This window comes from Poecilia formosa, unplaced genomic scaffold (assembly GCF_000485575.1).
Source record: "Poecilia formosa unplaced genomic scaffold, Poecilia_formosa-5.1.2 Scaffold27, whole genome shotgun sequence".
In the NCBI taxonomy this organism is placed as follows: domain Eukaryota; kingdom Metazoa; phylum Chordata; class Actinopteri; order Cyprinodontiformes; family Poeciliidae; genus Poecilia; species Poecilia formosa.
In genome coordinates this window covers 2,717,835-2,745,432 of record NW_006799966.1, presented here as the reverse complement: position 1 = coordinate 2,745,432, position 27,598 = coordinate 2,717,835, and the positions used below count along the sequence as shown (strand labels likewise).

The 27,598-nt window shown below is 36.8% G+C and overlaps 2 protein-coding genes across 4 annotated transcripts in view; one reads left to right on the top strand and one right to left on the bottom strand.

Moving 5' to 3' along the window:
- sntg1 (syntrophin, gamma 1) overlaps positions 1 to 7,850 on the top strand; it is a 63,995-nt gene extending 56,145 nt beyond the window's left edge. For both annotated transcript variants that reach the window (XM_016669743.1, XM_007548672.2), the window contains exons 18-19: positions 1,182 to 1,292; positions 1,952 to 7,850. In XM_016669743.1, the coding sequence (XP_016525229.1) occupies positions 1,182 to 1,292; positions 1,952 to 2,134 (294 nt within the window). In that variant the 3' untranslated portion in view covers positions 2,135 to 7,850. The remainder of the gene's footprint in view (positions 1 to 1,181; positions 1,293 to 1,951) is intronic.
- pcmtd1 (protein-L-isoaspartate (D-aspartate) O-methyltransferase domain containing 1) lies at positions 6,646 to 27,598 on the bottom strand. 2 transcript variants are annotated; one of them, XM_007548670.2, is made up of 6 exons: positions 27,360 to 27,598; positions 19,281 to 19,745; positions 18,014 to 18,116; positions 15,632 to 15,803; positions 10,934 to 11,057; positions 6,646 to 10,546 (listed from the first exon to the last, which is right to left on the bottom strand). In XM_007548670.2, exons 2-6 carry the CDS (start codon positions 19,585 to 19,587, stop codon positions 10,167 to 10,169), a joined length of 1,086 nt encoding a protein of 361 aa, XP_007548732.1. In that variant the 5' UTR covers positions 19,588 to 19,745; positions 27,360 to 27,598; the 3' UTR covers positions 6,646 to 10,166. The 2 variants fall into 2 exon arrangements, with proteins under 2 accessions (XP_007548732.1, XP_007548733.1); XM_007548671.2 differs by having other exon boundaries at positions 27,383 to 27,598.

Genomic DNA, 27,598 nt, shown 5'->3' with positions numbered 1-27,598 from the left:
ACACCTACTTTGCCAATTAATCAAGGTTTGGATTCAGGCATTTTAACTGTCAGCTACTGTATCACAACATATGTTCACAAATGATGACAAGCTTTTTTATTTAATTTTTTTTTAAAAAAGGACAACCCACTCGTGTTTCAGCACATAATGTAAATTCAGAAGAACAGCATATCCAGCTCTCTCTTGTGGTCCCTTCCTTGTTTGCAAGAAAGATTATGGTAACGCTACTGATGTGCCAGGTTAATTAAAAGATGGTTTGTTGCCATGCAATATCCTAGCTGAAGCACGCGTGTCATTACATGATTGAAGAACTGTACATATAAGCAAGAATATTAAAAAGAATCCTGTGAAAACATGTTGAACTTGCATTCAAGATTCCTCTTACATGCATGAAAAAATAGCAGCTAATAGACTTTAAAAAAAAAAAATTGTCTGTAGCATAAAATAAAGATAATGAAAAGTTATACTTCCACTGCTGCAATAAGTTGAGCGCTGCAGATGTCTGGCCTTTTAGAACGTCACCTTCTAAATCTTCCTGATAAAGTTGCTGTGATTGGCATTGAGGACAAGATAATGCTCTATCATTACCTCTGACAAGATTAGCATGAATGAATTTCAAAGGCAAAATAGATGAGGTGACACTTCTGCTGCACTCTGATTATGCTTGGTTGTTACCCGCTGTAGATTTTTACAAGAAAGACTGTATTAAAAAAAGCATCTAATGCACATGTCGCGTTATAGCATCATTTCTCATACCACATTTAACCAAACTGTTACAGTTGTTCCTACAGTCCCAGGAGCAGTTTTCACTGTCCAACAGCGTGCGCACACTGTGACATAGTCAAGTGGAAAGCACAGCTCACTGTCCACCTGAGGAGTCTGAAAACTGACTCACTGGGAAGCTTTTGTTTACTGATTTTAGCACTAATTGAGTCACCGAAGCGCTACTTCATATTAAATTGTGCTGCGACTTCTCACTTTTTTTTTTCTACCGGCAGCAACGGCACATTCATCTCTCACAATGGATCATGCTTGACTAATCTGCTGATGTGCCTCATTTCCAATCAGCTCCTTGAGGATTTTATCATTTATAATTTATGAATAAAGTGACTAGAGAAGAAATACTGTAGTTGAATTGCAGCGAATATGGAGATTTAGTTTTCTTTTTCTTGTCATTTCAGGCAGTACTGTGGAGATACAAGTTCTCCCAGCTAAAAGGATCATCTGACGACGGAAAGAGCAAGATCAAATTTTTATTCCAAAATGCAGAATCCAAGTCTATTGAAGCAAAGGTGAGTCTGGTTTTACGAGATTATACAAATTGAACCATGATACTAATGATATATATACTGTTTTTTCCCTTGTTGCCACTAAATCAGAGAAAATGTTTTGCCCATTTTAGATTTTTTTAAGATCACCAAAATGATTCATTTTATTCCTAAATATACAATAATATAATAGAAATTTTTCAGATAATTAATTAATGACTTTTTTTTTTAATGTGGCATTTACACACATTAAAATTACTGATAGATTAATCAGATGATTGAACATAGTGTTTTGTAGAGTGGTCATCACAAAACCCTAAATGGGACCCTGCTCAGTCCCATTAAAAATGTGTAGGCAGAAAAGGTGCTTGTGAGTGAGGCGGCCTACGGACTTCACTTAGTCGCTCCAGTTTTGTCAGCATGAATGGTTCAAATCTCCACCAAACTATTGTGAGAAAATTATGGATGTCTTTGTCAAGTCCTTGTTATTATTCTGACATTGAGCTCTTGGAAAATGATTTTAATGTTCCTAACTGACCTAAAAGTAAAAAAAATAAATAAATAAAAGTGATTTAATTTCATTACACTGAGGCAAAAAAAAAGTATTTGGTGTCTTTTATACAGTGTATGTGTGTAAATATCTGGTTTTAACTGTAAATGCTTGATCTTGTGCTTTTGTTTAGGAGCTGGAGTTCTCAAACCTCTTTGCTGTTCTTCACTGTATTCACGCTTTCTTTGCTGCCAAAGTTGCTTGTCTGGACCCAGTGTTTGTGGAGAGCCAGGGCAGCGCTACGACTGCTGGGATTCCTTCTCTGTCCAGCCTCTCTTGCAACTCACAGACTCCAAAACTGAAATACACCACTTGACAGGTGCTGCTGTCTCCGGACCTCTTTTAAAAGACCAGAATCGCCTCAGACAACGAACAGCTGAACGTGGATCAAGGCTATAAGTGTGTTGCGGGTAGCTGGACGCTTTAGTAGAATAAAAGACCTCCTTGTGAGTATTACACTTGATATCTCTGAAGACTTCAGGAATTACTTTGGACCTGACTTTGAACCTCTTCTTTGAAAACCTTCTGAGAGCGACTCGATGGACATGAAATGGGTTTTTGTCTTTCTTTCAAGCCTCAGACAACCACATGATTATCACATCAAACAGAAATTGCTGGTAATTTCCCTCAGTAGCTTGTCTTTTTTCTGTGAAACTTCACTGAGAATCTTGGGCTAGATGCATAAAGATGCGCACACTCATGGCTGTGTGGGTTTGTACTCATAAAAGCATATGAATTACTTTCTCTAGACTACCAAATCCTTCATTTTAATGGAAACTAAGTACGAATTTACTAAAGATTATTAATTAGCATGGGATTTTCTTAATATCACAAACTGACTTCTTTTTTTTTTTCATCTGGGGATAATAAGGTGGGATTTTCTCTTGGGATAACAGCCTTATCTTAGTTTGCAAGCTAATTTGGATGTGATTTTTTTTCCCAAGGTCACAAGTTCGTTTGTCTTAAGAAAACCAAGCCATTTTTATTTCTTTGTCCCTCAAGAACAACATGCATTTCCTTGAAATAATGGATTTACTTGCTTTTATTATTAATTTTAATGTGATTTTCTTCAGATTACAGGCTGGATATTATTTTATCTTTAGCTAACTAACTAATTGATTATGGTGCAGAAGGTTATTTTAGTACTCCTAGTTTCATTGTTCACTGTCACTGTCATGACACTTCAGTTTGGTACCACAGTAGTCAGATGTTCCTTAACGGGGCATTTCACATTTAGAAATCTGTCCGCATTATGTTCTTCCTTTGCTTTTGTTTCATGATTGCAAAATTATTTAAAGTTATCTCAACAAAGTAAATCTTTTTATGTCAAAACAACTAAATGTATTGAACACAATACCACTGTTAAATTCATATGATGACATAAAAAGTCTTATTTTCAAGTATTGAGGCAAACAACACATTATCACTAGATGATCTTTTCTGAGCAAGACGTTTCTGCTTTATTGCAAAAATCTCAATAATTATGAAAATATGTACAAGAACTCCTTTTTTGTACTATGATTATATACCCTGATAGGAAGCCTTCTATTTGGGATATATATATTCAGTATAGTATAGTATTCAGATAGTTAGTTCTCATTTCTGTTCTAGTAAAAACCTTTTACAATCATGATAAATTATCTCCACATTTTTTTTCATTTTTGCTTTATCCTACTGGAATGAAATCACTCTCTAAATAAGTGATCTGAATAATCCGGCTCAATATTCTCATAGCATAAGTAGGTGAAAGCATATGTATGATTTTTTGTGAGTGTGTGTGTGTGTGCGTGTGTGTGTGTGCGCGTGCGTGTGCGTACGGATGTGTGTGTGTGTACACATGATTTATGCATCTAGCCTCTGGAGTTAAAAATATGAAAAAGCACTTTTTTCTAAAACATGTAAACCTGTTCAAAGACAAAAAAAATAAAAAATAAATAGCCTCGACTGGATTATAGGAAGAGTTTACACTCATTTTAAGTGTTTTTGTGTTTTTAAACGGACAATTTAATTCAAGACTCATTTAAAGTCAGATTTATTTACCTCAGATTAGAGTCCACCTATAACTAAAAAGCAACATTGCTGGTGAGAGAAATGTATGTTTTAGGTTGTTTCTTGTGTTGTCCTTGCCTGACACTCAGCATTGTGAAGTACAAACACATCTACCGATCTGCGTATCGGTCTATAAACGTGTGAGCGTTTGTGAGTGCAAGTGAGTGAATGTGACTCTAGTTTAAAGCGCTTTGAGTGGTCAAAATGATTGGAAAAGCGCTGTATAAGTTTAGTCCATTTACCATTTTACCATTTACATCTGTTTTTGGGTCACTGAACAGGTTGGCTGAAAGTCTATTGCTGCTTATTTTGTTGGTGGATAAAGAAGATGACTATGAACATCAGGTTCATCATTAAACAGCCTCAATTGGACAAACAAAAGAAAAAAAATCAATTTTTGTTTATAATATCTCTTCTCAAAACAATTATGTAAATAAACACTGACATTTGAATAAACTCAGATAACCATAAAGCATAACTTGAAGGACTGTCACTACTACTTGGCATTAAAGTATTCGATATTTGATGCGTGCCAGAGGTTAAAAGCTCATACACTGATGCTCTCTTTGTCATTTACTCTTTGAACCAGTTACAAGTATAAAATCAGCCATCATGTATTTTTTTTATCGTTGCTTGAGATTACCCTGTAAATATTACATTAATGAGAAATGGTCAGGAGGAAAACAGAAATATCCAATATCCTAGCTTAAAATGCTTTCAGTTACTCCCTTTAACCTGTCTCTGTTTCAAACTGTTTGTAAATGCTGCAGAGTGGCAGCTAAACTATCATAATCACAAAGAGTTCAGGTCAATTAAAGTAATTATTCTCACTCTTACCTCCTATTTACAGAGGAGGAGACCCCTGGGTAAGAGAAACTCTGGAGGATAGCAAATTAAAAGGGGTCAAAGCATTTTCGTGCTGTGCAGCCTTGTTAAGGCGTCTGATGGAAAGCGGCGGTGGTGCAGTCTATGCAAAGAAAGTCTGTGTGATGATTTTGTGCTTTAAAAACAATCTTGATAAGAAATAACCGTGCCACACAGGAACCTAGAGGGTAAGGTTGACTTTATTTTATTATTATTTTTTTTTTGCAGATGTTTTAATAACAGATATGCAGTGAAATAAATCAATAAATGAGAACTTTTGTATCACGGCTCAGTCATGAGTGAATTTACTTTGCTCAAATACAATCCCATGGCAAAATACTTATATTGTTTGAACTTTTTCCAAACTTTTGGTGAACTTTTTCCACACTTTTTCACATTACCACAAATTTTAATGTGCTTTGTTGGAATTTAAGTGCGTAAGTGTGAAGTGAAAATATCCCTTTACGCTATGATGCCATGAATAAAGTGCATTCAGTTATCTTCAGGAGTAGAAAGGATGAACTTTTTTGGACTGCATGTCAAATGCTACCTATGGTGAAAACCGACACTACACATCAGCCTGAGCAAACCATTCCTACAATGTAACATGGTAGTTGCTGCATCATGCTGTGGTGGTGATTCTTTTCTTCAGCAGGGTGAGGAAAGCTGGTCATGAAGGAGACATGAAGGTCATGAAGACTGAAGGAGCTAAATACAGGATAATATGTGAAGGAAACCTGAGAGACGCTGCAGAAGACTTGATGTTCACCTTCCTGCAAGACATCAAGCCTAAACAAAACACCCAGAGCTACAGTGGGTCAAAGTCAAAGTCCAGACTTAAATTCATCTAAGAATCTATGTCAAAACCAGTTGGCATTGGCAGATGCTGAACATAAAGTCTGATTGAACTCAAACTATTTTGCATAAAACAGTGGAGATGAAAATTGCAGCTAAAATTGATACACAAAATATTTACATGAAGATATCAAAAACAAATATATGGTAAAATTTTCCAAATTTTATTGTAAAACATATATTAACCACCATTACCTTCTTCTAGTTATGCATTATTTTCTGTTGGTCTGTCACAAAAAATATCAGCCAAAAAAAAAAAAAAAAAAAAAAAAAAACAACGTAAATGCATTGCAGTGTGTTGTTGTAATGTGGCAAAGTGAAAAAAAAAGTTTAAGCAGTACATACTTTTGCCAAGTACTGTAAAACCACTTTTCAGCTTCTATTAAGATATTGTGTCAAATTAAATATGCACACTTCCATTATGGCATCCTTTAAAAAAAAAAAAAAAACATTCATCCTTTAAAACAAACTCCCACGGTCTCTCCGAGCTTTTTCTGAGAAACATTCCTGAGGACCTTGTCAGGGTTTCTCCGAGCCTGACCTCAACACATAAAAATTTTAAAAGCATCTAATGAAAGATGCTGTTTGCCACTGACAACCAGGAAATCTCTGCTTCCTTTTTCTTCATCTGCCTTTTGTCAGTCACCCCAGCGCACTTCTCCCATACACTTAATATTCAGCAAATCCCCAGTCTGAGGCAGCAGCTTTTTACGTTTGAGCACATAAAAAGCACTATTTTGACAACTCTTTGTCTGATCTGCTTCACTTTTTTGGCAGGTGCATTTCTCAACACTTTAAAGGATCAGTGTCGAGTTTGAGGCTCTTTGGATGAGCGGTCCTCTTATTTGCAAGCCTTTCACAAAAGTATCCCCACCAGGCAATATACGCAAGCACTGGGAAACGCTTTTGTATGTACTCTGCGAGCAATCAGGATCCAGAAACAAAATTCAACGGGATCTTCTTTTGATTCTAATCCGCCTCGCTAACAAGTCTAAAGAAATTCAGCTCCCATGGAACATAACATTAAGAGCGCATTACAATGACTGGAAGACAAGCAAAGTGATTGTGACCTTTATTTTTGTGCCACACAGTTACAATGAAACAACACATTTTCAAAATGAACTGCACACACTGAGAACAATCAACCCATCGCCCCAACAAAGAGAAGCTGGACTGATTTGGCTTAAAAAAGAAAAAAAAAAAAAAGAAAAAAAAGAATCCAAAATAGAGAGTGCAGGGCAAGTCACGAGCTTGTTTATTTTACTGGGAGCAGTTTTAATAGTCGAATCTCGTCCACGTTAAATGTAATCACAGCCATCCCATTAACTTTGGTGCAAGGGGCGACCTCAGAGTCTCAGCTGTACGTCTGCCGGATTCAATGTCGCTCACTAATTAGCAATTACATTTCAGGTTATGGTATATAAACAGTTGTGCGGCTCAGATGCGTCATGTGAATTTTAATGGAGGCTGTGCAAATCAAATGGGACTGTTTGGTTGTTATTGGTAATTACAAGATAAGAATCTGCGCTGCTAAACTAAAAACTATCCGTCAAGAACATTTAAAAACTATGCAAATTAAAATAAACTTACTGAAAATAGAAATCATCTCCCCACGCACAAAAAAACCCCCAAAACAAATCTACAAGAGAAGTAATCAAGCTCATTTTCAAAACAAAACTATTTTTCAGTACATCAGACTAAAATTGAGAGCTAATATTTTCTACGTAGCAGACAGCAGTGGAGTTCCCAGTGTGAAGATACAGTACAGCAAAAGGGGGTGTGCTACAACAAGTCAACTGCAAATTAAACTAGATGGAAAAAATTTTTAAAAAAAAAATCATATGAGAACAATATATACTGCTTATATCACTTTTATATTGAAGAAAATTCATATCAACAACATTCAACTTAGTTTTTTTTTTTTTTTTTTTTTTTCCAATACGAAAGGTTCATTCAAAGAAAGATGAAGAGACTGTCCAACTGTGTGACAGTGAAGTATAAGGAAAACCTACAAATGTCAGGCCAGCGCCGTTCTGGTTTTCAGTGTGGAATGTTTTTTTTTTTTCTTTTTTTGTACAAAAACACCTTTGTTTAGATAATTTACTGTGCCAGGAAGCTCACAGAAATCCTAACATGATGCAGGGGTACATTGGCACTTAAAAGCCACCGCTATCAGGGAAGTACTTGGGGTACCTTGTAATTAAAGGTGAATTTACATTACAATGAGTCCAGTCCCCAATTATAGCCAAGAGTGGTACCTTTTTTTATATATATATTTTCTTTACTTGAGGACTGCAGATTAAGGTGCTTTGTTGGACACAACTGTAGTCCAGGATACAAAAGGCATCAAAATCTTGGACAATTGTGATTTTGCATTGTTTTTGATTAAAAACATAAAAATGAAGAAGAAGAAAAAAAAAACATCAGCACTGTACAGAATTCAACTTGTCTCAAGGCCATGGAACCAACTAATCATTTTAAAGGGCAAATATCATAGAGCAAACAAAAAAGGAAAAAGAAAGCTATCAACAGCATGAAACAAAAATGAATCCTCATCAACTTTTACATTATTTTTCAAAACTAACCCATTTTTGTAAAGCATTTTTTTCTGCAAAACTGGAAGTGAGTACATTATAAGGATGACGGCGGATCACCTGCATCTGCAGTGCCTGATCAAGTATAGCAGTACAGTAAACATGAAATGCTTCCTGTATAAAAGTACCAACATTTTCATGAGGATAGATTGAATATATGACCACCGATAGGTAGCACAACAAAAAGATGGACTGAGCACTTTTGCTACAAAGTTCATCTATGGGTAATAATGCAGCTTGAGCAGGCAGTGAACAGCCAAACTACTAAGAAGTAGCTGAGAGCGAAGTTTTCAAGTGAAAACTGTTTTCTTTTAAAACACTGTTTACTTTTTAAGTGTACAAAACGAAAATGTTCTTCAGGATGTTCTTCCAGTTTCTGAGCCAAACCGCAGCCGCAATGTGATCGCACTTTGCTATTTTAACTCCCTCTCCTTTCACTACATGGGTAGCATTAGCTTGACGTGACTTTTTAGGGTTAAACGGCATGTGAAAATTAAATGCTGGTGAATTTCTGGAGTTTACACGACGGACATCCTCAGTATAACGTTTCAACAGCTACGTCACCATAGAGAGCTAAAACCTTCACAAGTAAAACCCCGACTATTTGTTTGAAGAAAAGGCAGACTTGCACATTCACTGCATGGCTCACCAATATAAAATAAGCTAGTTTGCTTGAAGGAAGAGCATATAAGAGTAACAATGCTGGTCAGAAGTCAGGTACAATTAATTATTATTTTTTTTTATTTTAAACTAACTGCTGCCAACTTGTTTAATTATAGAATTATGTTATTTTGTTAAAGGTAGGTTCAGTGTTAGAAACACTAGATCAATCAAACTTGTGGCTGCATTCTGTGCTGCATGATGCTTGCTGTTTCTTGTGTACGTTTTGCTTTTTAACGTTTTTTTTTTTCACATTTAGTCATAGAATTTAATATAATTATTCAGAGCTACAATCCTTAACCTATTAAAAAGGGAAAAAATAAATTATGATAAATGCCCTTTAAATTCCTATGATTTTTTTTTTAAAAGACATATTCCTAAACTTAATCACTTGTGACATCACCTCCAGCGATCAGTCAGAACATGTGAAACGGTGCCTAGAAACACCTGAGATATATATATATAATATGATCAATATTAATTAAACATCTTCCTTTCTGAAACCGTGAACTATCCATAAACATCTGTAGCTTATTTCCTTACAAATGCTAAACCTCTGATATATTATTTAAATGCATCCTTGAGAAAAGACAACAGAGTAGAGAGCTTACATTGCATCAAATAACATGTCAGTTTATCGCAGTGAGAACCCACAAGAATGTAAGCATGCTTTAGAAAACTTAACATTAAAATGTGCCCTGTAGAAAATATATATATATGAACCAATTTCATATTTTCCAGTGATCTATTTTTTTTTGTTAGCAGGAAGGTATAAAATGCATCAAGACAAGTATTTCTCCCCCCATTCATGTCTATGCAAGAAGTTCTTAATCTTTAGTTGAAAAATGGGATCAGATATGGCCTTACTCGCACGTTTCTGTATAATTAAATCCCCATATAGTGACAGCAGGTTAAAGCTTCTACAAAAGGTGCAGTAAAGTTTTCATTTTTGTATGATCATATTTTAACAAAACCATAACAGATTTTTTTTTTTTTTTGTCATTTATACAGTTTTTATCTGCATAATATCTGCAGACATCCTGATTTGATAAAATCTGTATCTCAAAACGGTTTCCTGAAACTAAATGTCCATTTAGGAGACTTTTTACATATGTTTTTATACAGATCAAAAACAAAAATGTCAAGAGAAACGAACACCCATGGAAATCAAAACATTATGATCTGACATTAAGTCATCTTGTTCCAATACAGTGTTGCCTTTGAGATTAGGTGATAATAATGCTACATCGAACTGAAAAAAAGGGCGAAGAAAACGGGATTTCAGCAGGCAGAGCACTAATTAAGGACGGACATCGAGTGGATCAGTCATTTCTCTCTGTAATACAGCAAGTACGCTTTCAGCGACTCCGGCAGAGGCAGAGCCAGTATTTGTTCTCTCAGCTCATTCACTTGCTTGATGATTTCAATGTCACCAATGTCTCTTTCCTCCTCCTCCTCTGCCGCCGCCTCCTTCTGTTCCTCCTCAGCGTGTTCCTCCTCTTCGCTCTCCACCATTTGAGGTATGAGCTGATTGCCCACAAAAACGTAGGTGTTGATGCGCCGCCGACGACAGCGCCTCCTTTTGCGCTTGTGGGGAACCCTCTGAACTGTGCCCTTCCCCTGACTGTCCTGATTCGCCAGGTTGCGGAGAGTGCGGCGAATGTAAATGCGAGATAGGTCCTGTAGGCTGCGGACGGTCACTGGGGCTGAGGACAGAGAGGGATGACACAGTGCTTCAGGACAATGTGTCACAAAAAAAAAAATAAAAAAAAATACAAAGAATTTTTTACACTACAACTACTGCTACTACTACCACCACATTTTCTCAACTAGGTCAGCATAAACAAGTAAGAATGTGACAGGAAAGTGAGCTCCAGTGTTTCAAGAGAAGAGTAAAGTGGCTTCATGATGCAGCTGCAAGCACATCTCATAAAACAAAACAAGTATGGTATCACGCTGCTCTAGGACTCATCGCTTCCAATCTATTTCAATGCACTGTGCCTAAAAAAAATATATTAAAAAATACAGCCAGTTTTCCACTTCAAGGCAAGTTTTTTTTTTTTCATTGTTGTTGTCAAGGCAGTGAAACTCACGCAGCTGGACAGTGTCAGGCTTCTCTCCTTCTGCTCGGCTCTGCTGGACCAAGGGGGCAAAGGACACCGCCAAGATGTTCCTGCTATCCCACGTGCTCTGACCGGTTCTCGTTATCTGGGTCAGCTGCATATACACACAAAAAATTTTATTATTGTTTGGGGGGGAAAAAAAACAACAAAACAAAACAAAAAAAAACCTGTAAATTATGCCTAAATCATGATCTAGAATCAGATAAGACAAATCACTCCTACACCATACAAACACACAACATGATATATTTAGGAAAGCTTCCACCAGATAGAGTGTGCAAATAGTGCCAAGTCAGACTGAATGCAGAAATATGCAAACGTTACAAAAGTATTATTAAGATGATGCACACGGTCAAGTGGCCGTAGATTTGTTGTAATTTTACCCTCTAACATGTTACTAATCTGAGTCTTAAATGTTACATTATATCTGGAAAATGTTTGGAATTTATTCATCCTGAACATTTTTAATTGCTGTTGAAAGCCACTCCATGTGTGTGAGTTGCATTCTGCATGTCATCAGGAACATAACCTTGGATATTTGCTGCCACTTCAGACAACTGAAACCTGACCTTTGTGTCTGAGTTTCTTGTGAACTATTTCTGATTTGGACTATCATTAAGCTGGATAACCTAATGGCAACCTGTTTTTTTTTTTTTGTTTTTGTTTTTATTTACCAGGCCACCAGCATTTTATTAAAAATATCCTGCTATTTCAAAGAATTTATACACTCTAGGTAAAAACCAACTCACAGTAATATAAAACCTCCACCATTCTTAACAATGGTGGATGCTTTTCCACAGTGTGTGGCAAAAATGTCATAGTCTCATCTAGGAATATAACACTGTGTGTGGAACTTCACACAGATGCCGAAGTTGCTGAGGTGCTGAAGTTCCAATAGTGTTTGTAAAATTTTACCCATTTCTGTTTATGATGGTAGGACAGAAAATGCTTTTTCTGTCACCCAAATAACAGGCTGGCATGTAGATGGAGCCCAATAGTTCTTCTGCAGACTTAGCAGCTTTCTGTAGCAGTCCTCTGCAGTGAGCTGTGCAGAGGTTTAACATCCCACACCGACCTCCACACTGTGTGTTGTGCCGAGATAAAATTGGATCAAAGTCCAGCCTTAGTTGCCACAATTACAGCGGTTTAAAACTTTGATTACTGTTCTTATACTACATATTAATTTAGACAATGTTATTTTAGTTACTATTTTCCAACCTCTTAGAATGCTTTATCAACCTCTGGGGGGAAATTTGATGTTACAGTCACCTGTTCAAAATATACTCAAGACAAAAGAGGAAATACAAAGTTGTGTCAGTGTAAAATAAGCATAAACAAAAGAATAAAAGAAGATTCAATAATAAAACTACAAAGAATTATGAACATTACTATTATCACAGTCGCATGTTTGCCACATGTATTCTAGTCTTATACATTTTTGATGCGTGTCCAAGATATATTAGTCTTTGGGCATTATTTTTATACAGCAGACAAACGGGAGTATAGATTAAAATGAAACATCAAAAATGTTTTAGCAACACTACTTTTTGTAGGAATCTTTGGAGGAATACGTAATTGTGGCACTGGTGATTTTGAAACAATGCCATGGGATTTTACATAAATATTTAACAAAGCAATATCATGTTAATGCAGTAAAATATTAATGCATAGAACTACGTGTGTAGGGTGCTGTACTTTTACTGTATGCATTTACATTTTTCCTCCTAGTGGTATGTTACAGCTGTTAACGCGCAAATGAATTCTGCAAAGTGAACAAATCTAAAATGTGCTCATGAGCTTCCCGACACATCTGCTTTATCTTTATTAATATACACACAACATAAATGAAAGGTTTGAAATGTTTTCGTTCTTCCAGGTGCCAGAAATGAAAACAAAATTATAAAGCAGAATCAATTAGTATTAATAAGAAAACTGTTGCATCGCTCTGTGCTCTGCAGTGGTTCTGGCTTATCATTAGCTGGCCAATCACATCACTAACGTTGTCATTTGATGTCAGATTGATATGTCAGGAATAGCTCTCGGGATGAGACAGATATACGACAGCTCAGACCTTTAATATCAAATGACCTTCTGCAGGGTGACAGTTCTTCAGAAACTATTAACCTAGATTGAGAAATGGAGTTATTTTTGACAATAACAAGTTAAGTGTTTACTTCATAGCTGCAGCTGTAGCGAATAGGACTTACTGGCCTACGGAGGTGCTGTACACGACACCACATTCCTTCCTTTGTACAAATTCAATCTTGTTGTTGACATTCACAAGTTTTACCTCCTTAGCTCCAGCTACCAGCTGTGCCACTAATGGAACAACACATCTTTTATTAGCTAATAGAGCTGACACCTTGAGGCCAGATGTCAAAGTCCATCCGTTCATTGCTAAAGGACACTTAAAAGATATGAGGGTTTCATAAAACAAAGTGTGAGCGTATGAAGCAAGGCCTTCATTTAATAATTCACATTTTTCTTCTGTGTAAACACATCATACTGTAGATGTCTTTAACCATTACTGAATCAGGGCTTCAGCTAAAATGACAGATGCTTTAAGGGGGATTCAGAAGTGTTTCATATATGTACTTAGCCGGAAAAAAAATCTGCTCATAATGAAATTCACAGAAGTGATTCCTCATCCTGACAAAAAAACTAAATGAGAAGAGGGAACTACAGATGTTGGTTATTCCAGCAGCAATCTACCAGCCTGTGATGACTTTCCTACAGTGTTTTAGTTTTCTTCTGCACACTTCTTCCCTTCCCTGTCCTTTGAAGGTTTCATATTTGTCCATTTTGAATATCAATTTAAAAAGAAAGAGCCCCAGACAAGAAGGAGGGCAGAAAATACATCAGCTTGGTGCTGATAAAAGATTGAACAAAGAACAATCTGTTCTTAAAAAGATTTGCATTACCACAGACACAGACTCTTCATTTTTCAGCTGTTCAGATCCTACAAAGATCTGCAGTTTGTTATAAATGTTGTTTCCTCAGTGATCAGTGGGTGTTGGTTATTTAGCAATACAAAGCAAATACAGATTGCAGTTTTCCAAGTTTATTCCTGATTTTAATTTCTAAGAGATGTTAACAGTGCAAAATGTTATTTTAAAATGTTAATATAATTTCTAATTTAACTTGGCATTTTAAAAATATGTTTTTGTCTTGTACTTTTTTATCATATTAAGGACAAATGTGTATAGCACAACACCACATAAAGCAACAACATATATAAAACATTGATTTTCTGTAGTGTGTTGGATTGTTGAATCATAAATCCATTTCATTGTGTTGATACTCCTGGCAAATTATGGATTGATAAACTAATTAATCATTATTCATAATTGTCCTGAGTGTACACTGAGTGTAAATCGTGCATCTCTCAAAGAAAGCTCAATCGGAACACATTTTCTGAAACTTTGGCCTGGATTACTGAGCACAGCCCACGGAAAATATAACCTCCTTCTCTGAACCTCATGCATCTTTTCTGGTCCCCCAAACTTTACATTGAACAATGGGCCAACTTTAAATTGACTTCACTTAACAAAATACCAAAAGTTGTTTCTTAACATTTAATCCAGATTAAGTTTCTTCATCTCCGAGACTTTTCAAACATAGCTGGTTCATCGTATATCTGAAAAGGCTAATTTTGATGTGAACACACATAAAGCCTCATTTCCCCGGCCATTTCAATCACATCTTTCCTAACAATCTACAGATTTTCTCTAAATACGGGAGGTTTCTGCACCTCAAAGATCAATTTCAACCTTGTTGTGGAGGAAGAAAACAATGAGTATTTCAAAAGTTTATCAGCACCAAACAGAACTTTTAACGTGTCATCAGAGGGAACCATGCAGACACATTCATGAAGTTTGCATTTTTTTATATGACGAGCATAAAGTGCAAACTAATCTTTGTGCAGTAGCCTTAACTTAATGTTTGGTTGATTGTTTGTTTTGCTTTTTTGGTGTGGAAAGTGTGGATTGCTCTTCTGGCTGGTTAGTGAGATTCTTTTGCTTGCAGCAGTAGGGCCGCCAGCATGCCACGGAAAAAAAAAGGGAATGGTGCCAACAGCTGCATTCTCATCTAGATGTATCCTAGAAGACCTCTTCAAGCCACTATATAGACCATCTAGCTGATATTTTATTTATTTATTTTTTTGCATTTTAATACCTTAACTATGGTGCAATAAATTGTTTAAAATGAAAGTATTTTTTAAATGACCAAGCTGAGAAACTGGTTCAGTCTTCTTGGATGTATATTGCACAACCCAGAGAGCCAGACTAAACAAAACTACAACCTCGGGTAATAAAATCTACCAGAGTCAAAATTAAGTTTTGCTTTACTTGACTCCCTTTGTGGTCCCAAAGGTTCCTTGCCACACAAACACCAAAACATCCCATGTACTTTCTTATGCCCCAACGGTGTGTCAACACCAGCACAACGTCTATTTTTAAATAAACTGTTATTTTTGCAGCACCGTGTGCTCCGAGCACAGCTGTTGAAATCCAGGGGCAGTCGTGGCTCAATAATGCATGAGAATGTTGCGTAATGAGTCTTGCAAGTCATTTTACCTTGTTTTCCCTTATGTTTTGAATTTTAAATAGCAACTGGTGTGTGTGTGTGTGTCAACTCTGTATCAGTTCCATTGCTTGCAGCACTTACCTGATCCTCTATAGGCATCACCAGTATGCCTCCAATTTTGAGCAGAACTTTCATGTAATTTTCATGGTCCTTCTGCACTCCAGCGCCACAATAAATGCGATCGTATTGATGGCTGTCCGTTGAGATTTCAAGGCAATTCCCCACCACGAAGGCAGGTTCACAGAATTCAAACCTGCGAAAAATAATCAACATATCAAATACAGTCAGGGAAAACATGTTTGTCATTCAGTCAGTGTCACTGCCGCATTTGTAAACAGCGACAGAAATAAGCACGGCTGCATAAGTGTTTTCACACGTCCACCGCAGCCCTGAAGTTTTCTAAACAATTCATGAGTGAGAATGCAAATGTCTGAATCAGCAGTAATAGACTTGTAATAGACAAAGGCCCTTGAAATTCAGACAGAGCCCATTTGTAAATAGAGCTGGCATCATCTAGGGACTTTGCAGTGCGTGTTCATTATCTTTTGTGCAACAGGCACTGAAGAGGCAAAAACAAAACTGAGGGAAGAAATGGTGAGATTTGATATGACGATAAAAATGTCTAATAAAAAGAAACTCAGGGACATTGTAAGCCATCACACAAAGGACAGTATAAGGGAAATTGACATTTATGACCGAATAAAGAACCACAAACTTTACAGAAATATAAATCTTCCAGATATTCATACATTTAGAACACTTCATTAGCACATATGTCTTAGCACAAGACATTATCAGTGAAAACACATCTGGCACAAACAACGTTCTCTTATGTGCTTGGAATTCATTAACAAAATAAATAAATAAGTAATAAAATTTTAAAAATTCACACAATTCACCCAACTTTTCCCTCACTTACTGCTTCTATTTTTTCTTCCATGATCACAATAGTCCCATTTCTCCCTGTGAGTCTTTGGTCACTAAAATCTACATCAGCCGATAAACATCTATCCAACTGGCCAGGTATTATACTGACATGCAGAGTGTAAATGTGTGATACTTGAAACATCATAGCCCTACACGAAATTGCAACCAGGCACTCCTTTACGACTGTGGCATTATACATGTCGAAACCGCGATGACAACTGTGACTCAATACATTGTGAAGCTCTAGTTTCAGATAAGTTCTCCAACCAGAGTTGTAAACATCTGCAGTTGTTCCAGAGTTACCTCATTCCTCTGGGCTGATTAATGCTTTTTTTATTTTTTTATTTTTTTTTTTTGCACGAGCTTTCGCTTTAGGCAGACATCTATGCCTTGTCTGGAAAATTTCTGATTGCTACATGACAAAGAGTAAGACAGCAGTTCACAGGGTATGAATACTGCATTGTCCATGTAATGCTTATAAACCAAACCAGTGGGCTCGTTAAAAAAAATAAATAAATAAAAAAGAGGATTATACGCTCAAAGTCGTTTTACTGCAGATATACCTGGCTAAAACAATCACATGTGGCCCATTTAAAGACAAGTTTGTTATTGCGCAATTGTTTTACGAAATGGTGTCACGTGCAGCTCCTTTTAAAATGACAGACAGCAAGGTCACAAGTGTGCTGAATAACTGCGGATCTATTTGTTTGTGGAAAACCGTTAAAAGATCAATTTCTGTGTTAAAATTCCACATGTACAAGGAGCAAATAAATATACACTAAAAATGATTCCTAAAGTGTGCGACTAAACCCAGAAGTAGATTCACTGATTAAAACTGACGCATTAGTTTACAGCAGCTGGTAGATCTTTGCCACACAGAAAAAAAACCTAACATGTTATTAATCATTTTTTAAAAATAAAATTAACAACTCACTTTATAACAGTATGCATTCATATGGTGGAAAGGTACTCTACTGTGCCCAAACGTACCCTGCTGTTTTGTTGTGCAAATTTGGCAGAGGTTAAACTATTTCACAAAATCATTGTTTGCACTTGAATAACGGCAAATAACTAAGCCTCACAATAAGAAATTTCACCGTACAGCCGCAGTTAGACACTTGTATCAAACACACCTTCCAAATGAGAAACAGTTTGAGCAGTTAAGTGGTTTTCATTTTGACTTCAGCTGGCAAAATTGGCTATCAAAACAGCAGCAACCTTCTGATTGTAAAGCACACCAGCAGCCCTCCAGCTGAGAAACAACCTCTCCATCTTCTGAGCTACAGCCTTTTATTAACGTTCATTTGTGTTTAATTTGTCCACATTGACAGTGATCTGTTTTAAGAGTATTTACGTGGGTGGTTTTGTTCTGGGCAGCTTCTTGGATGAAACTGTTTGCTAGGCAACCGTCAGAGATTCAGGAGAGATTACAGTAAGGCACAAAAAACAAAAACAAAAAAACTGACTCTTTCACAGTTTGCATCTGACAACAAAGACACTTAACAAAATAGAAATACTCTGACGGCATTTACTCACTTATCAAAACTGTCACTATTCTTAATGAATTCATCAAGTTTCTGTCTGGCGTACTCGACAACGTCCTTGTGGAGCTCAACTCCATGGTTCACACCATAGGGGCCTGAAGCAGAAACAAAAGGGGGGGAAATAAACACAGAAACAATGCTTTAATCTCAAACACACTTGGACATTTGGTTTTCAAATACCATGGGCTTTTCATTTCAACAAGGTCCCTTATTGAGAAGAAAAACAAAGCAGTTCATAATTTATGGTCTTCAATCTTGAAATGTTTGAGCCGCTCTGTTTTTGGACAATGAGGTAAGATTTCAAACAGCCAAATTAGCTAGATTATACACAGGGGAATCGTAACAAAGTGTAATATCATAAAAGATTATTTTATTTCAGTAAATTAATCAGTAATTTCAGTTTTTCAGAAAATGATAAAATGACACACCACCAACAAAGAAAGTTGGTTTAATGCAGAAATGCCACACTCTGAAATGCATGTTCTTGTGCTGTACAGTATATACTGTACAGTTTAGAACGCCATATGCATAAATTAGAGCATAAATACAGCTAATGCAGTTCAGGATGCTTTAATAGAGGCCTTCCGCTCTTCCTTGCTGCTGGGTCTGGTGTCTCTCCTCTTCCTTTTCACAACACTCTATAGAGTGTTTACATCTGAAGAGCTTGCACCGCAGGTCCATCAAGCACAGTGATGCTACGGTCAATAAACCAGGCATAACTGTTGGAAGTATGGACATATGCCAAGTATCACCGGAGAATGAAATTATCTTTGCTGGACCAACACCAGCAGATCTCAAGGTTCCAGAAATAATCTCTGACTGTGAAAACTTCACAACGGTCCTCCAGCAACTTTAAACTTAAATTCAACCGACCTGTCTTCAGTGCCCTGTCGAGTCAGCAGTTTTAAACATTACTGTTAAAAAAAAAAAAAAAAAAAATTTTTATTCAGGAGTCTCTCAATCAATTAGACTCACTGTGGTGATAAAAAAAAAAAAAAAAAAAACATTTTTATTGTTTCAATAAAATATTGGATTTTGAGAGAAACTGTCTTCATTAACCTGAACCAATTGTCATTACTGCAGAAATAAACACTATGTGTAACTAATCTATATGATATTGAAGGTCTCCATTTTGAAATTAACTACTGAAATAAACAAACTCTTTCATGATCTTCTGATCCGCTAAGCCGAACCTGTAAAAGGTCCAAGAATCCCACATGTTAAGCAATCCCTTGAAATAAAACTGCATAAAGAAATACCTATGATGAGCCCAACCATTGTGCTCAGGTAACCGGTTCCGCTGCCCAGATTAAGGAAGGAAAGGCCTGGCTGCAGTTTGAGGGCCTCCATTACTTCAGAGTATATACACGGGGCAGACAGGTGAATGTTTCCGTGCTTCCACGCCAAGTCTTTGTAGGCACTGTCCCGATAGCCGTCCAGATAGTAGTCGCCTCGGTCTATGGCTCGGAAGGCCTGCTCGACCTTCTCTGTGCGGATGTACTGCGCCTCCTTTAGGTTATCGATGAGGTCATCGTTGTCCTCCCCGGCGCTCACAGCTCCCCCCATGGCGAAAAGTGACGAGACACGGAAGGGCTGAACTTTTACACAGGTTGAGTGAGTCCTCCTCACAGCGGCATGGATATCTACGCTGGCTGAGGGGGTCCTGCCAACGCGAGTCGTCGAGTGTCACTTCAGATGCGGCTCATGTCCGAGCAACAAGAGAGCTAAGAAAAAAAAAAAAACAACATTGTAACTGTGTTATTTCAAAATCCCTGCAGAAAAAAAAAAACATCATGTCTTCTTAGGTTAACTAGTAAAATGCAGATTGGAAAGGCTTATTGGGGGTGTATTAATGCACAGCCAAGACTGTCTGATGATGAAAAATTAACAATTGAAAGAAGCTGGCTGATGAATTTTCCATGCCCCCCCCTAAGATCTTCACATGTCACAGCAGGAAGAGCACAACTGCAATTAATAACTTTGATGAGGTTTTCACTCAATTTGGCTTCAAGAGCCACTCCATAATACATGGTGACCTGCTGATGTGACTTACAGGAATGAAACAAAGCCATCATCAATGCAATTTATAACCTCTGCACATCCAGCAGTCACAAGGCAAAAATATCTGCTGTTACAAAAATAATATTAACAAATTTATACACCACTGAGTATCTAAAGAACTATATTCTCTGTGTTGTTCAGATCAGAAGTTTGTAAGCATTCCCCCTTGCCATGATTTGACAATTAATTAGGCTTTTTATGATTTATTTGATTAATTTTATTTGCATGGTTTTTTTTTTTTTGGGTTTTTTTTGCATCAGATCTCAAATTATTTCTTCAGAAATGTAAAACCATAGAGACATAGAAGGAGCTGAATTGTTCTTATTTTCTCCAGTTTATTCATTTACTCAATTTATAATTAAGTTTCTTTAAAAAAAACTAAAAAAAAAAGCAATTTCAAACTGCAGCTTGGACCCAGGAACTGAAAGCCATTTTTATTAATATTAAGGAATACTGCCTAAAGTGGAAAGTGTGCGGGATATTTCTCATTTTCAGTCAAGCTGTGCTTTTATTTGATGCAACCTGCCAGATATTCAGGTGTGGAAAAACACTGGTTCTGGTTTTGCTCAAGGCAGATAATGTCTGCAGAATGACTCAGAGCTGACATGGTTGGCTTCAGACTGGTAACACTTTGTGAACATTTGTTCATTTTTTTCATACTCAGATTTGCTACTTTTAATGTCTTGTATAATCTCTGGAGCTTTTAGCCCTGTAATGAGCCCTATGAAAATTCACAAATTCATAAATAAGAAGAGAAAAGATATGTTGAAAACTTAAATATCTCAAGACAAGTAAGCAAAACAATTCTTAAAGATATGGATATGGGCCTGCGACAGACTGGCGACCTGTCCAGGGTGTACCCCGCCTCTCGCCCGGAACGTGAGCTGGAGATAGGCACCAGCACCCCTCCCGACCCCACTGAGGGACAAGGGTGAAGGAAAATGGATGGATGGATGGATGGATGGATATGGGCATTTTTTTCAAAAATGATCATTTATAGCTCGTAATGCAGCTCAGAGAGACAAGATTTGAATTCCTTCTCTGCCTCCTCAGCATCTTCACATCTGACTCAGCTAATAAAGATTAAAATCAGAGGTGACTTTGTAGTGAGACCCAGTGAGGTAATTTTCCTTTGGCTTTTTCTCCCAGGCAAAAAAGAATCATTGATTCTCTTCCCCATCGTTGGACCCACGGCAGAACATTTTTCATCCAATTTTTCCTCTGCGGACATTGAAAAAAAAAAAAAAAAAAAAAAAAAAAAAACAGAAACGTATTCCAGCAAAAATGCTGTGGAGTGATGTTCTAGTCCTACCTCTGATAATCCACAGGCTTGTTGAAACAGGGTCATTACAAACACCTTTGCACAAATTAGGAAGTACAGAAAAGCATTTGTTAAAACAGCACCGCCAGTTTAAAAGCGCAAAACAACTTTGCTTATAGAAACACAGCTGATGTCATAGTTGTGTACTGGGACACTTCGAACACCATCTGAGGTCATGCTTGGCTCATGTGACCCAGAATCTTCGCCCAGAACGAAGAAACGTGTAACAGATCGTCAGTTAGCGGCTCGCCTGCAGAAACCAAATACCACAGGCCTGTCTGGGCAGCACACTGGAAACACGCTGCCAGACAGTGTGTTTCCTTATCCAGTGTAAAGTAAAATTGATAAGGCTATGCTAATAAGAAAATAAATTATATGCATAACCTCTGGGTTTGACAACCAAAACACTTCCTTCAATATAAATGATATCGCAGAAATGAATCCCAGAATAATATGGCTTACTGTGTTATTCTTATAGTAAACTTACATAACTCACCCCTGCTTTCTCCTTCGAGACAAATTTGTAATTTTTGTCGCAAGATATATTTAACAATGACTAGCTTGAAATCTGTGATCCCTTTAGTATGTACAGCAGCTTACAAAGATACACATCAATTGACTTTTTTTTTCCAAACAACTGCGTGCATTTTGTTAGAATTTCCTACGATGAACCAACACAAAGTGGTGCATAACTGGTAAGTGGAAGGAAAATGGCATTTGATTTTCTAAGGATTTGAAAAGCATGGATTGCAATCTATTACATGGGTCTTATGGCTCAGGTCTACTCTCCATCCCTAAAATGTGAAACAAATATGGAGAAGCAGCACTTATATGGAATAAACTACCAGAAAACTGAAAAACTGTAGAAACTCTGAGCTCCTTTTAAAACCCCATTTGTTTAGAGTTGCCTTTGTGATATATTCATAACAGAAAAATTATTAATTTTTGCCTTTAGTTCAACTTTGTTTCACCCCACATTGTTTTGTGTTTTCGTCATGCAAAGTACTTTGAATCACCATGTTGTTCAAATGTGCTGTGCAAATAAATTTGCCAAGCCTCGCGAGGAAACAAAATCCTTTGCAACCGATTGACTTTAGAAGAGATATGTCATAGAACATCAGTGGATGTCATAAAGACCAAGTAATACAGCAGACAGGACAAGAATAATGTTGTGAAGAGGTTAAGGGTTAGATTATGAAGCTGTAACCTATATGCATCAAACATAATCTTAAGCTAGAAAGTCCATGGCACAACTGCAAATGACGGCTTCACAATATTTAATCAAGATGAATGTCATGGGAAATAGGTAATTGCAAATGAATGTTTAGAATTTCTGGCTACAAAAGGTTGAGTGTCAGAAATCAACACTTAGCATTCAAGTTATATTTTTCAGCCCGTTGGATGGAGTCCAACTAAAAAGAAGCCCATGGATAACAAAGGTGGCAGAGCAGATGCTAAAAGGTCACAGGGAGATTTGGAAGCGGCATAGTGAGGAGTCAAGAGAAAAGTCAATTTACCACAACTAAAATCAGAATTGCAATACTTAACAAATGTGATTTCCTAATATCGTTCAGCCAAACATATTGGACACCTATCAACACTTGGGCCCCCCAAGAGCCCATAGACATCTTTATAATTACTGTATGTGCTACTTTGTACTGGGTTTATAACAAAAATCCAAATGAAATGCACTCAACTTTGTGGTTCTAATGTGTAAAATGTAAACAGTAAAACAAATAAAATTTAAAAAGCCACGGATATTCTTGTAAGGCACATTACCTACGAGAGCAGTCATAGACTTTACTATGCAAGTATATTAAAAAAAAATCTGTTGCCTATTAAGTTCAGGTTTAATGACATAATCGTAAGGTGCAAATTTAATTAAACATTTTAGCACTCTGGTTACAGTTTTGTTTCACACGGCCCATTAATACAAAGGTCAACTTTTAAAATAATCTTCTCCCATCATATAAGCCAGAAGAATGAACAGCCTGGTAAAACAGCTACTTTAACATTAAACTCTGTGAGAAGCTGCTTTTTAAAAGAATGAGGGAAAACAATTTGTACAGCTAGAACTAAGTAAATTGTAAATGTGGCAAGTTCGTAGAAAGGCAAACATTTTGTTAAAACAATTTATGCCTGTAGTTTATTTTGTCATTTCTTGAGATCAGTTTATCCCTGCGTATACTATAAAAACAAATTTAGATTTGGCACATCACAAAACATAGCACAAAATGTACACACTCTGGCAAACCGCTTGAAATCATTACTTTTATCTTTTATTTATTTCTGTACTAGAAAACTTAAAAGGTACATCTCGTGGAAATTTTATTTGCTGACAAAATATTCTGGCTTTGTAAAAATGTGAGATCTATTGAGCAAAACAAACACTGTGGGACCAAAGTTGGGAAAGATCATTCTGCAATTTGCCTTTCTAAAACCAATACCTGCACAAGTCTAATTCTGAACATGAAAGTGCAGTAAAAAGAGGGTCTGCAGACCATAATGAATAGTTAAACTTGGCTGATTCACAAAAAATATGAGACCTTTCAGTTGGTTTGGAGCAAGTCCATCCAAGCAAGCACTTAGGTACCACAGAGGATATCAAAGTGTGGAGGACAAAAAAAAAAAAAAAACATTTGTTTTTTTCTTCAGGAAAGGCAGCTGAACTCCAGAGTAGTTCTAATCTCAAGTAAATTAAAAAGGAAATTAAGAAAATTGAATGGCAAAGTTACAATAATGAATAAAGGTCATGCCTAAAGGACATCAAGTAGTCTTTAAAAACCAGAGTTTAATTTAGTACATGATTACACACTGTTTCTTTTATTACTGTGCCACAAACTAAAACAACTGCTCAAATAACCACCAAGAATACGGCTTCTGTGTATTTTTGTCAGGGGTTGTTGGCTTGTTTGTACTTTAGATTATAAAGGGATCAGGTTGCAATCATTGCTAAATGTTTTGCAACTACATTTTTCAATGGCTAATGAATGCAAATATCATAAGCAAATTTGACAAAACTTCAAAAGCTTTAAAATTACAGTCACATCATAGATGCTAAAACCAATCTAGGCCATATTATTAATTTAGATAAATGAAAAGCAGAGTTAGCACTTCTGCAGTCTGGTGTTTGTGTGCTTCAGTTTTTCACCCACTAGATCAAATTTCCCCACAACTCAGATGTTTCATTTCACGTCAAGACGCTGTAAATCAAACCCTAACAATCCAATCCCTGTTAAGTACGCAAAACTAATCACAATCCGCTAAAATAAATCACAATGGTTTTATGCAGTACTGCAATAATCTTGAGATTAACACTCTTAGGCCTTAACCTTTACCCCAATACTTAATATTCATTTCAGAAAACTAACACGTCTTGAAGATTTAAAAGCTCTCAGATTGTGACAATTGGACATGCCCTGCAGGGTCAAAAGGAGGACAAATGTGTTAAGCATAATCAACCTTCCTGAATCTACAGGGAGCAAATTTATGGTTCCAACCAGATGGAGTGTCAAGCAGGGTGGCTTTTCAACCTTCCCTGTGCAGTCAGTGCTTTATCAGTGAGTCTGGGGAGTCTATATGGTAAAAGCAATATGCATGTAACAAAATATCAATTTAATTGTGCGACTCAATTATTACACAGTTTACAGATTGTTTAGGATCTATGTCGTATATCAATAACAACAACAAATCAGCCTTTTGAGAGGGACTTTCCTGTATTTTAAGCAGCCTGCGTGCTACTGCCTTTATTTCCAGAGCCACACATGTGAATCTATGAAATGTTTACCATAATGACTTTAGCTTTAGCACCATCTTCAGACTAAATCCTTTCAGTGCTCTGTGATGGATAAATACTGCCGCTTGTTTCAAAATCAACTTTTTTTCCCCTTTTTTTTTTCCAATAGCCATTCAATTGCGTATTCAAAATTTATTTCAGTTATACCCAACACTCTGTTTCTTTACGTAAATGTTACATGAAAAAAGAATTAGATTAGGTATCATTCTAACAAATGTAAGCTGCAATCAAATTTAGTTAATTTTCTCTCTGCATTGTGCATAAACATACAGTAATAGATCTCATCGCAAGTGTGATGTCAAAAGAAAACATGTTCATTTAGTCAACCAACATTTATTTTTAGGTGTACCAACTTGCATAGAAGTAGTTTGCCCACCTCTCCAACTTTACTTTACAAGTTTGCGAAACCTGTTTAAGCAGTTAACATCACTGAGGGAATTTCCTCAACCACTACTTTTCCTGTTACAACAGAGACACCAGTCTCTGTAGTACAAAGGTGCAGACACTAAAAAAATGTTCAACAGAATTACATTATTCTAACAATTATGACAAACAACACAATATGCACAGTCAAAAGAATGTATGCCCCATTTAAATTCTACAGTTTTACATGTTTTGTCTGTATCTGTTATTCTCTGCCCTTTCCAGTCCTAAAACATTCCTTTCTTTGCTATGTGGCCATTTTTAGCAGCTTTGAAATTAGTTACTTCAATAAAACTTTTACACTGTTCGTGTAAATTGAGCTTAATCTTGAATTATTAGGGTGACAGCTGTAACAAGATTATAAAGTACAATACTACTTACAGGATAGATGCTTGTTTCTACGATTTAACTATAGTTCGTCCCAAAATCAATCACAGACCAGGCAGATTTAGGTTTAAAATAATCTTAATTTTATCATCACATTTTTTTATTACCAGAATAATAACATTTTGGAGAGGCTCAGCTAGAGCACAGACTTGAATCAGATAGGGAACCCTAGTTTTAAGATTCTATCTCAACTATCTTTAGATATGTCGTAATATATATATATATATATATATATATATATATATATATATATATATATATATATATATTAGAACATATCTAAAGATAGTTGAGATAGTTGAGATAGAATCTTAAAACTAGGGTTCCCTATCTGATATATATATAATTTTTTTTTTTTTTTTTACGTTAGCAAAGAAAACCCCACTAAAAAAGGGGGTCGCCTTTTTAAATGCGGTGAGATGCACAGATCTGAATTCACATCAATTGACACCCGAGGAAGCCAATCAACAGTGCGCCTGGTCACGTGATCCCGTTGCCACACAGACAGAATCGCCTCAGCCAATCCGCGGCCCGAACACGCTGCCTTCACTGCGTGTGACGACGGAGCAAAACAACAACACCGTTTTCATGAAATGTTTTTCAGCCTTTAGAAGCCAACATTCTTCCTTATTAACACTCACGTCTGATAGCGATGAACCCACGGGGAGTCGTGCATTAAATAAAGCTGCTGTTAAACATACAGAGAGTTTGTGCTGCGACTGAGCATTCATGCAGTTTTTTGTTCCCACTTGTCGAGCTGAAACGCAGTTGCTGGCCAGCTTTCTGCAGTGCGATTAACCCCATTATTTAGCTGTTTGCAACTCACAAAACTGGTCTGTTAAAACGAATTAAATATTACAACTTGTGGGTTTCTGGTAATAGTTGTGTTAAAAATCCAACACAGAACTAAAAAAAAAAAAAAAAATTCCACAGCCTCGTCGATCATGTCAACATTTGTGACGGAAAAAGTACCCCCTTGCCACGTATCAACAGCCTGATACTCACATCGAGAAATAAAACCTGTATATGCTATGGTGGATACGATCTTTAGCTCGGAGGCTAGCATTTTATTTATCAGAAGGTGTGTAAAAACAGCTGTGTGATTGGGGCTGGCTAAGGTTAGCTTCTGGTGGGCCCCGAGTACGCCATCATCAAAACAGAGACAAAGCAGGTTAGGTAAGCTCGGCTCTTTATCCTGCTGTTACACACACAACCTATCACAAACACAACGCTGCTACTGTGTTGTGCAAGTCCTCACTAACTGGACATAACTGCAGCCGAACAGAAAAATGAACCCGGGTAAAACGCAAACACACGGAACTTAACCACAAGGAAAACAAAAATACTCACAATGTCGTGTCGCATTTACTCACTTCTTGCAAGTGAACGCACCGTGCAATGCGACGGTCAGTGAAAGCCACTTTCAGACAATAACAGCCTCTTCCAGAGACTAAGTACTCCTGGTCTGGGCTAACTTTAGTGGTTTGGTTGGGGAAAATAAGAGTTGTAACGGCGAGACGCTGTGCTGGAGAGAAGGAAGAAAGAAACAGCTGAGGGAAAATGTAAACACGGGTCACGTGGTTTGGAAA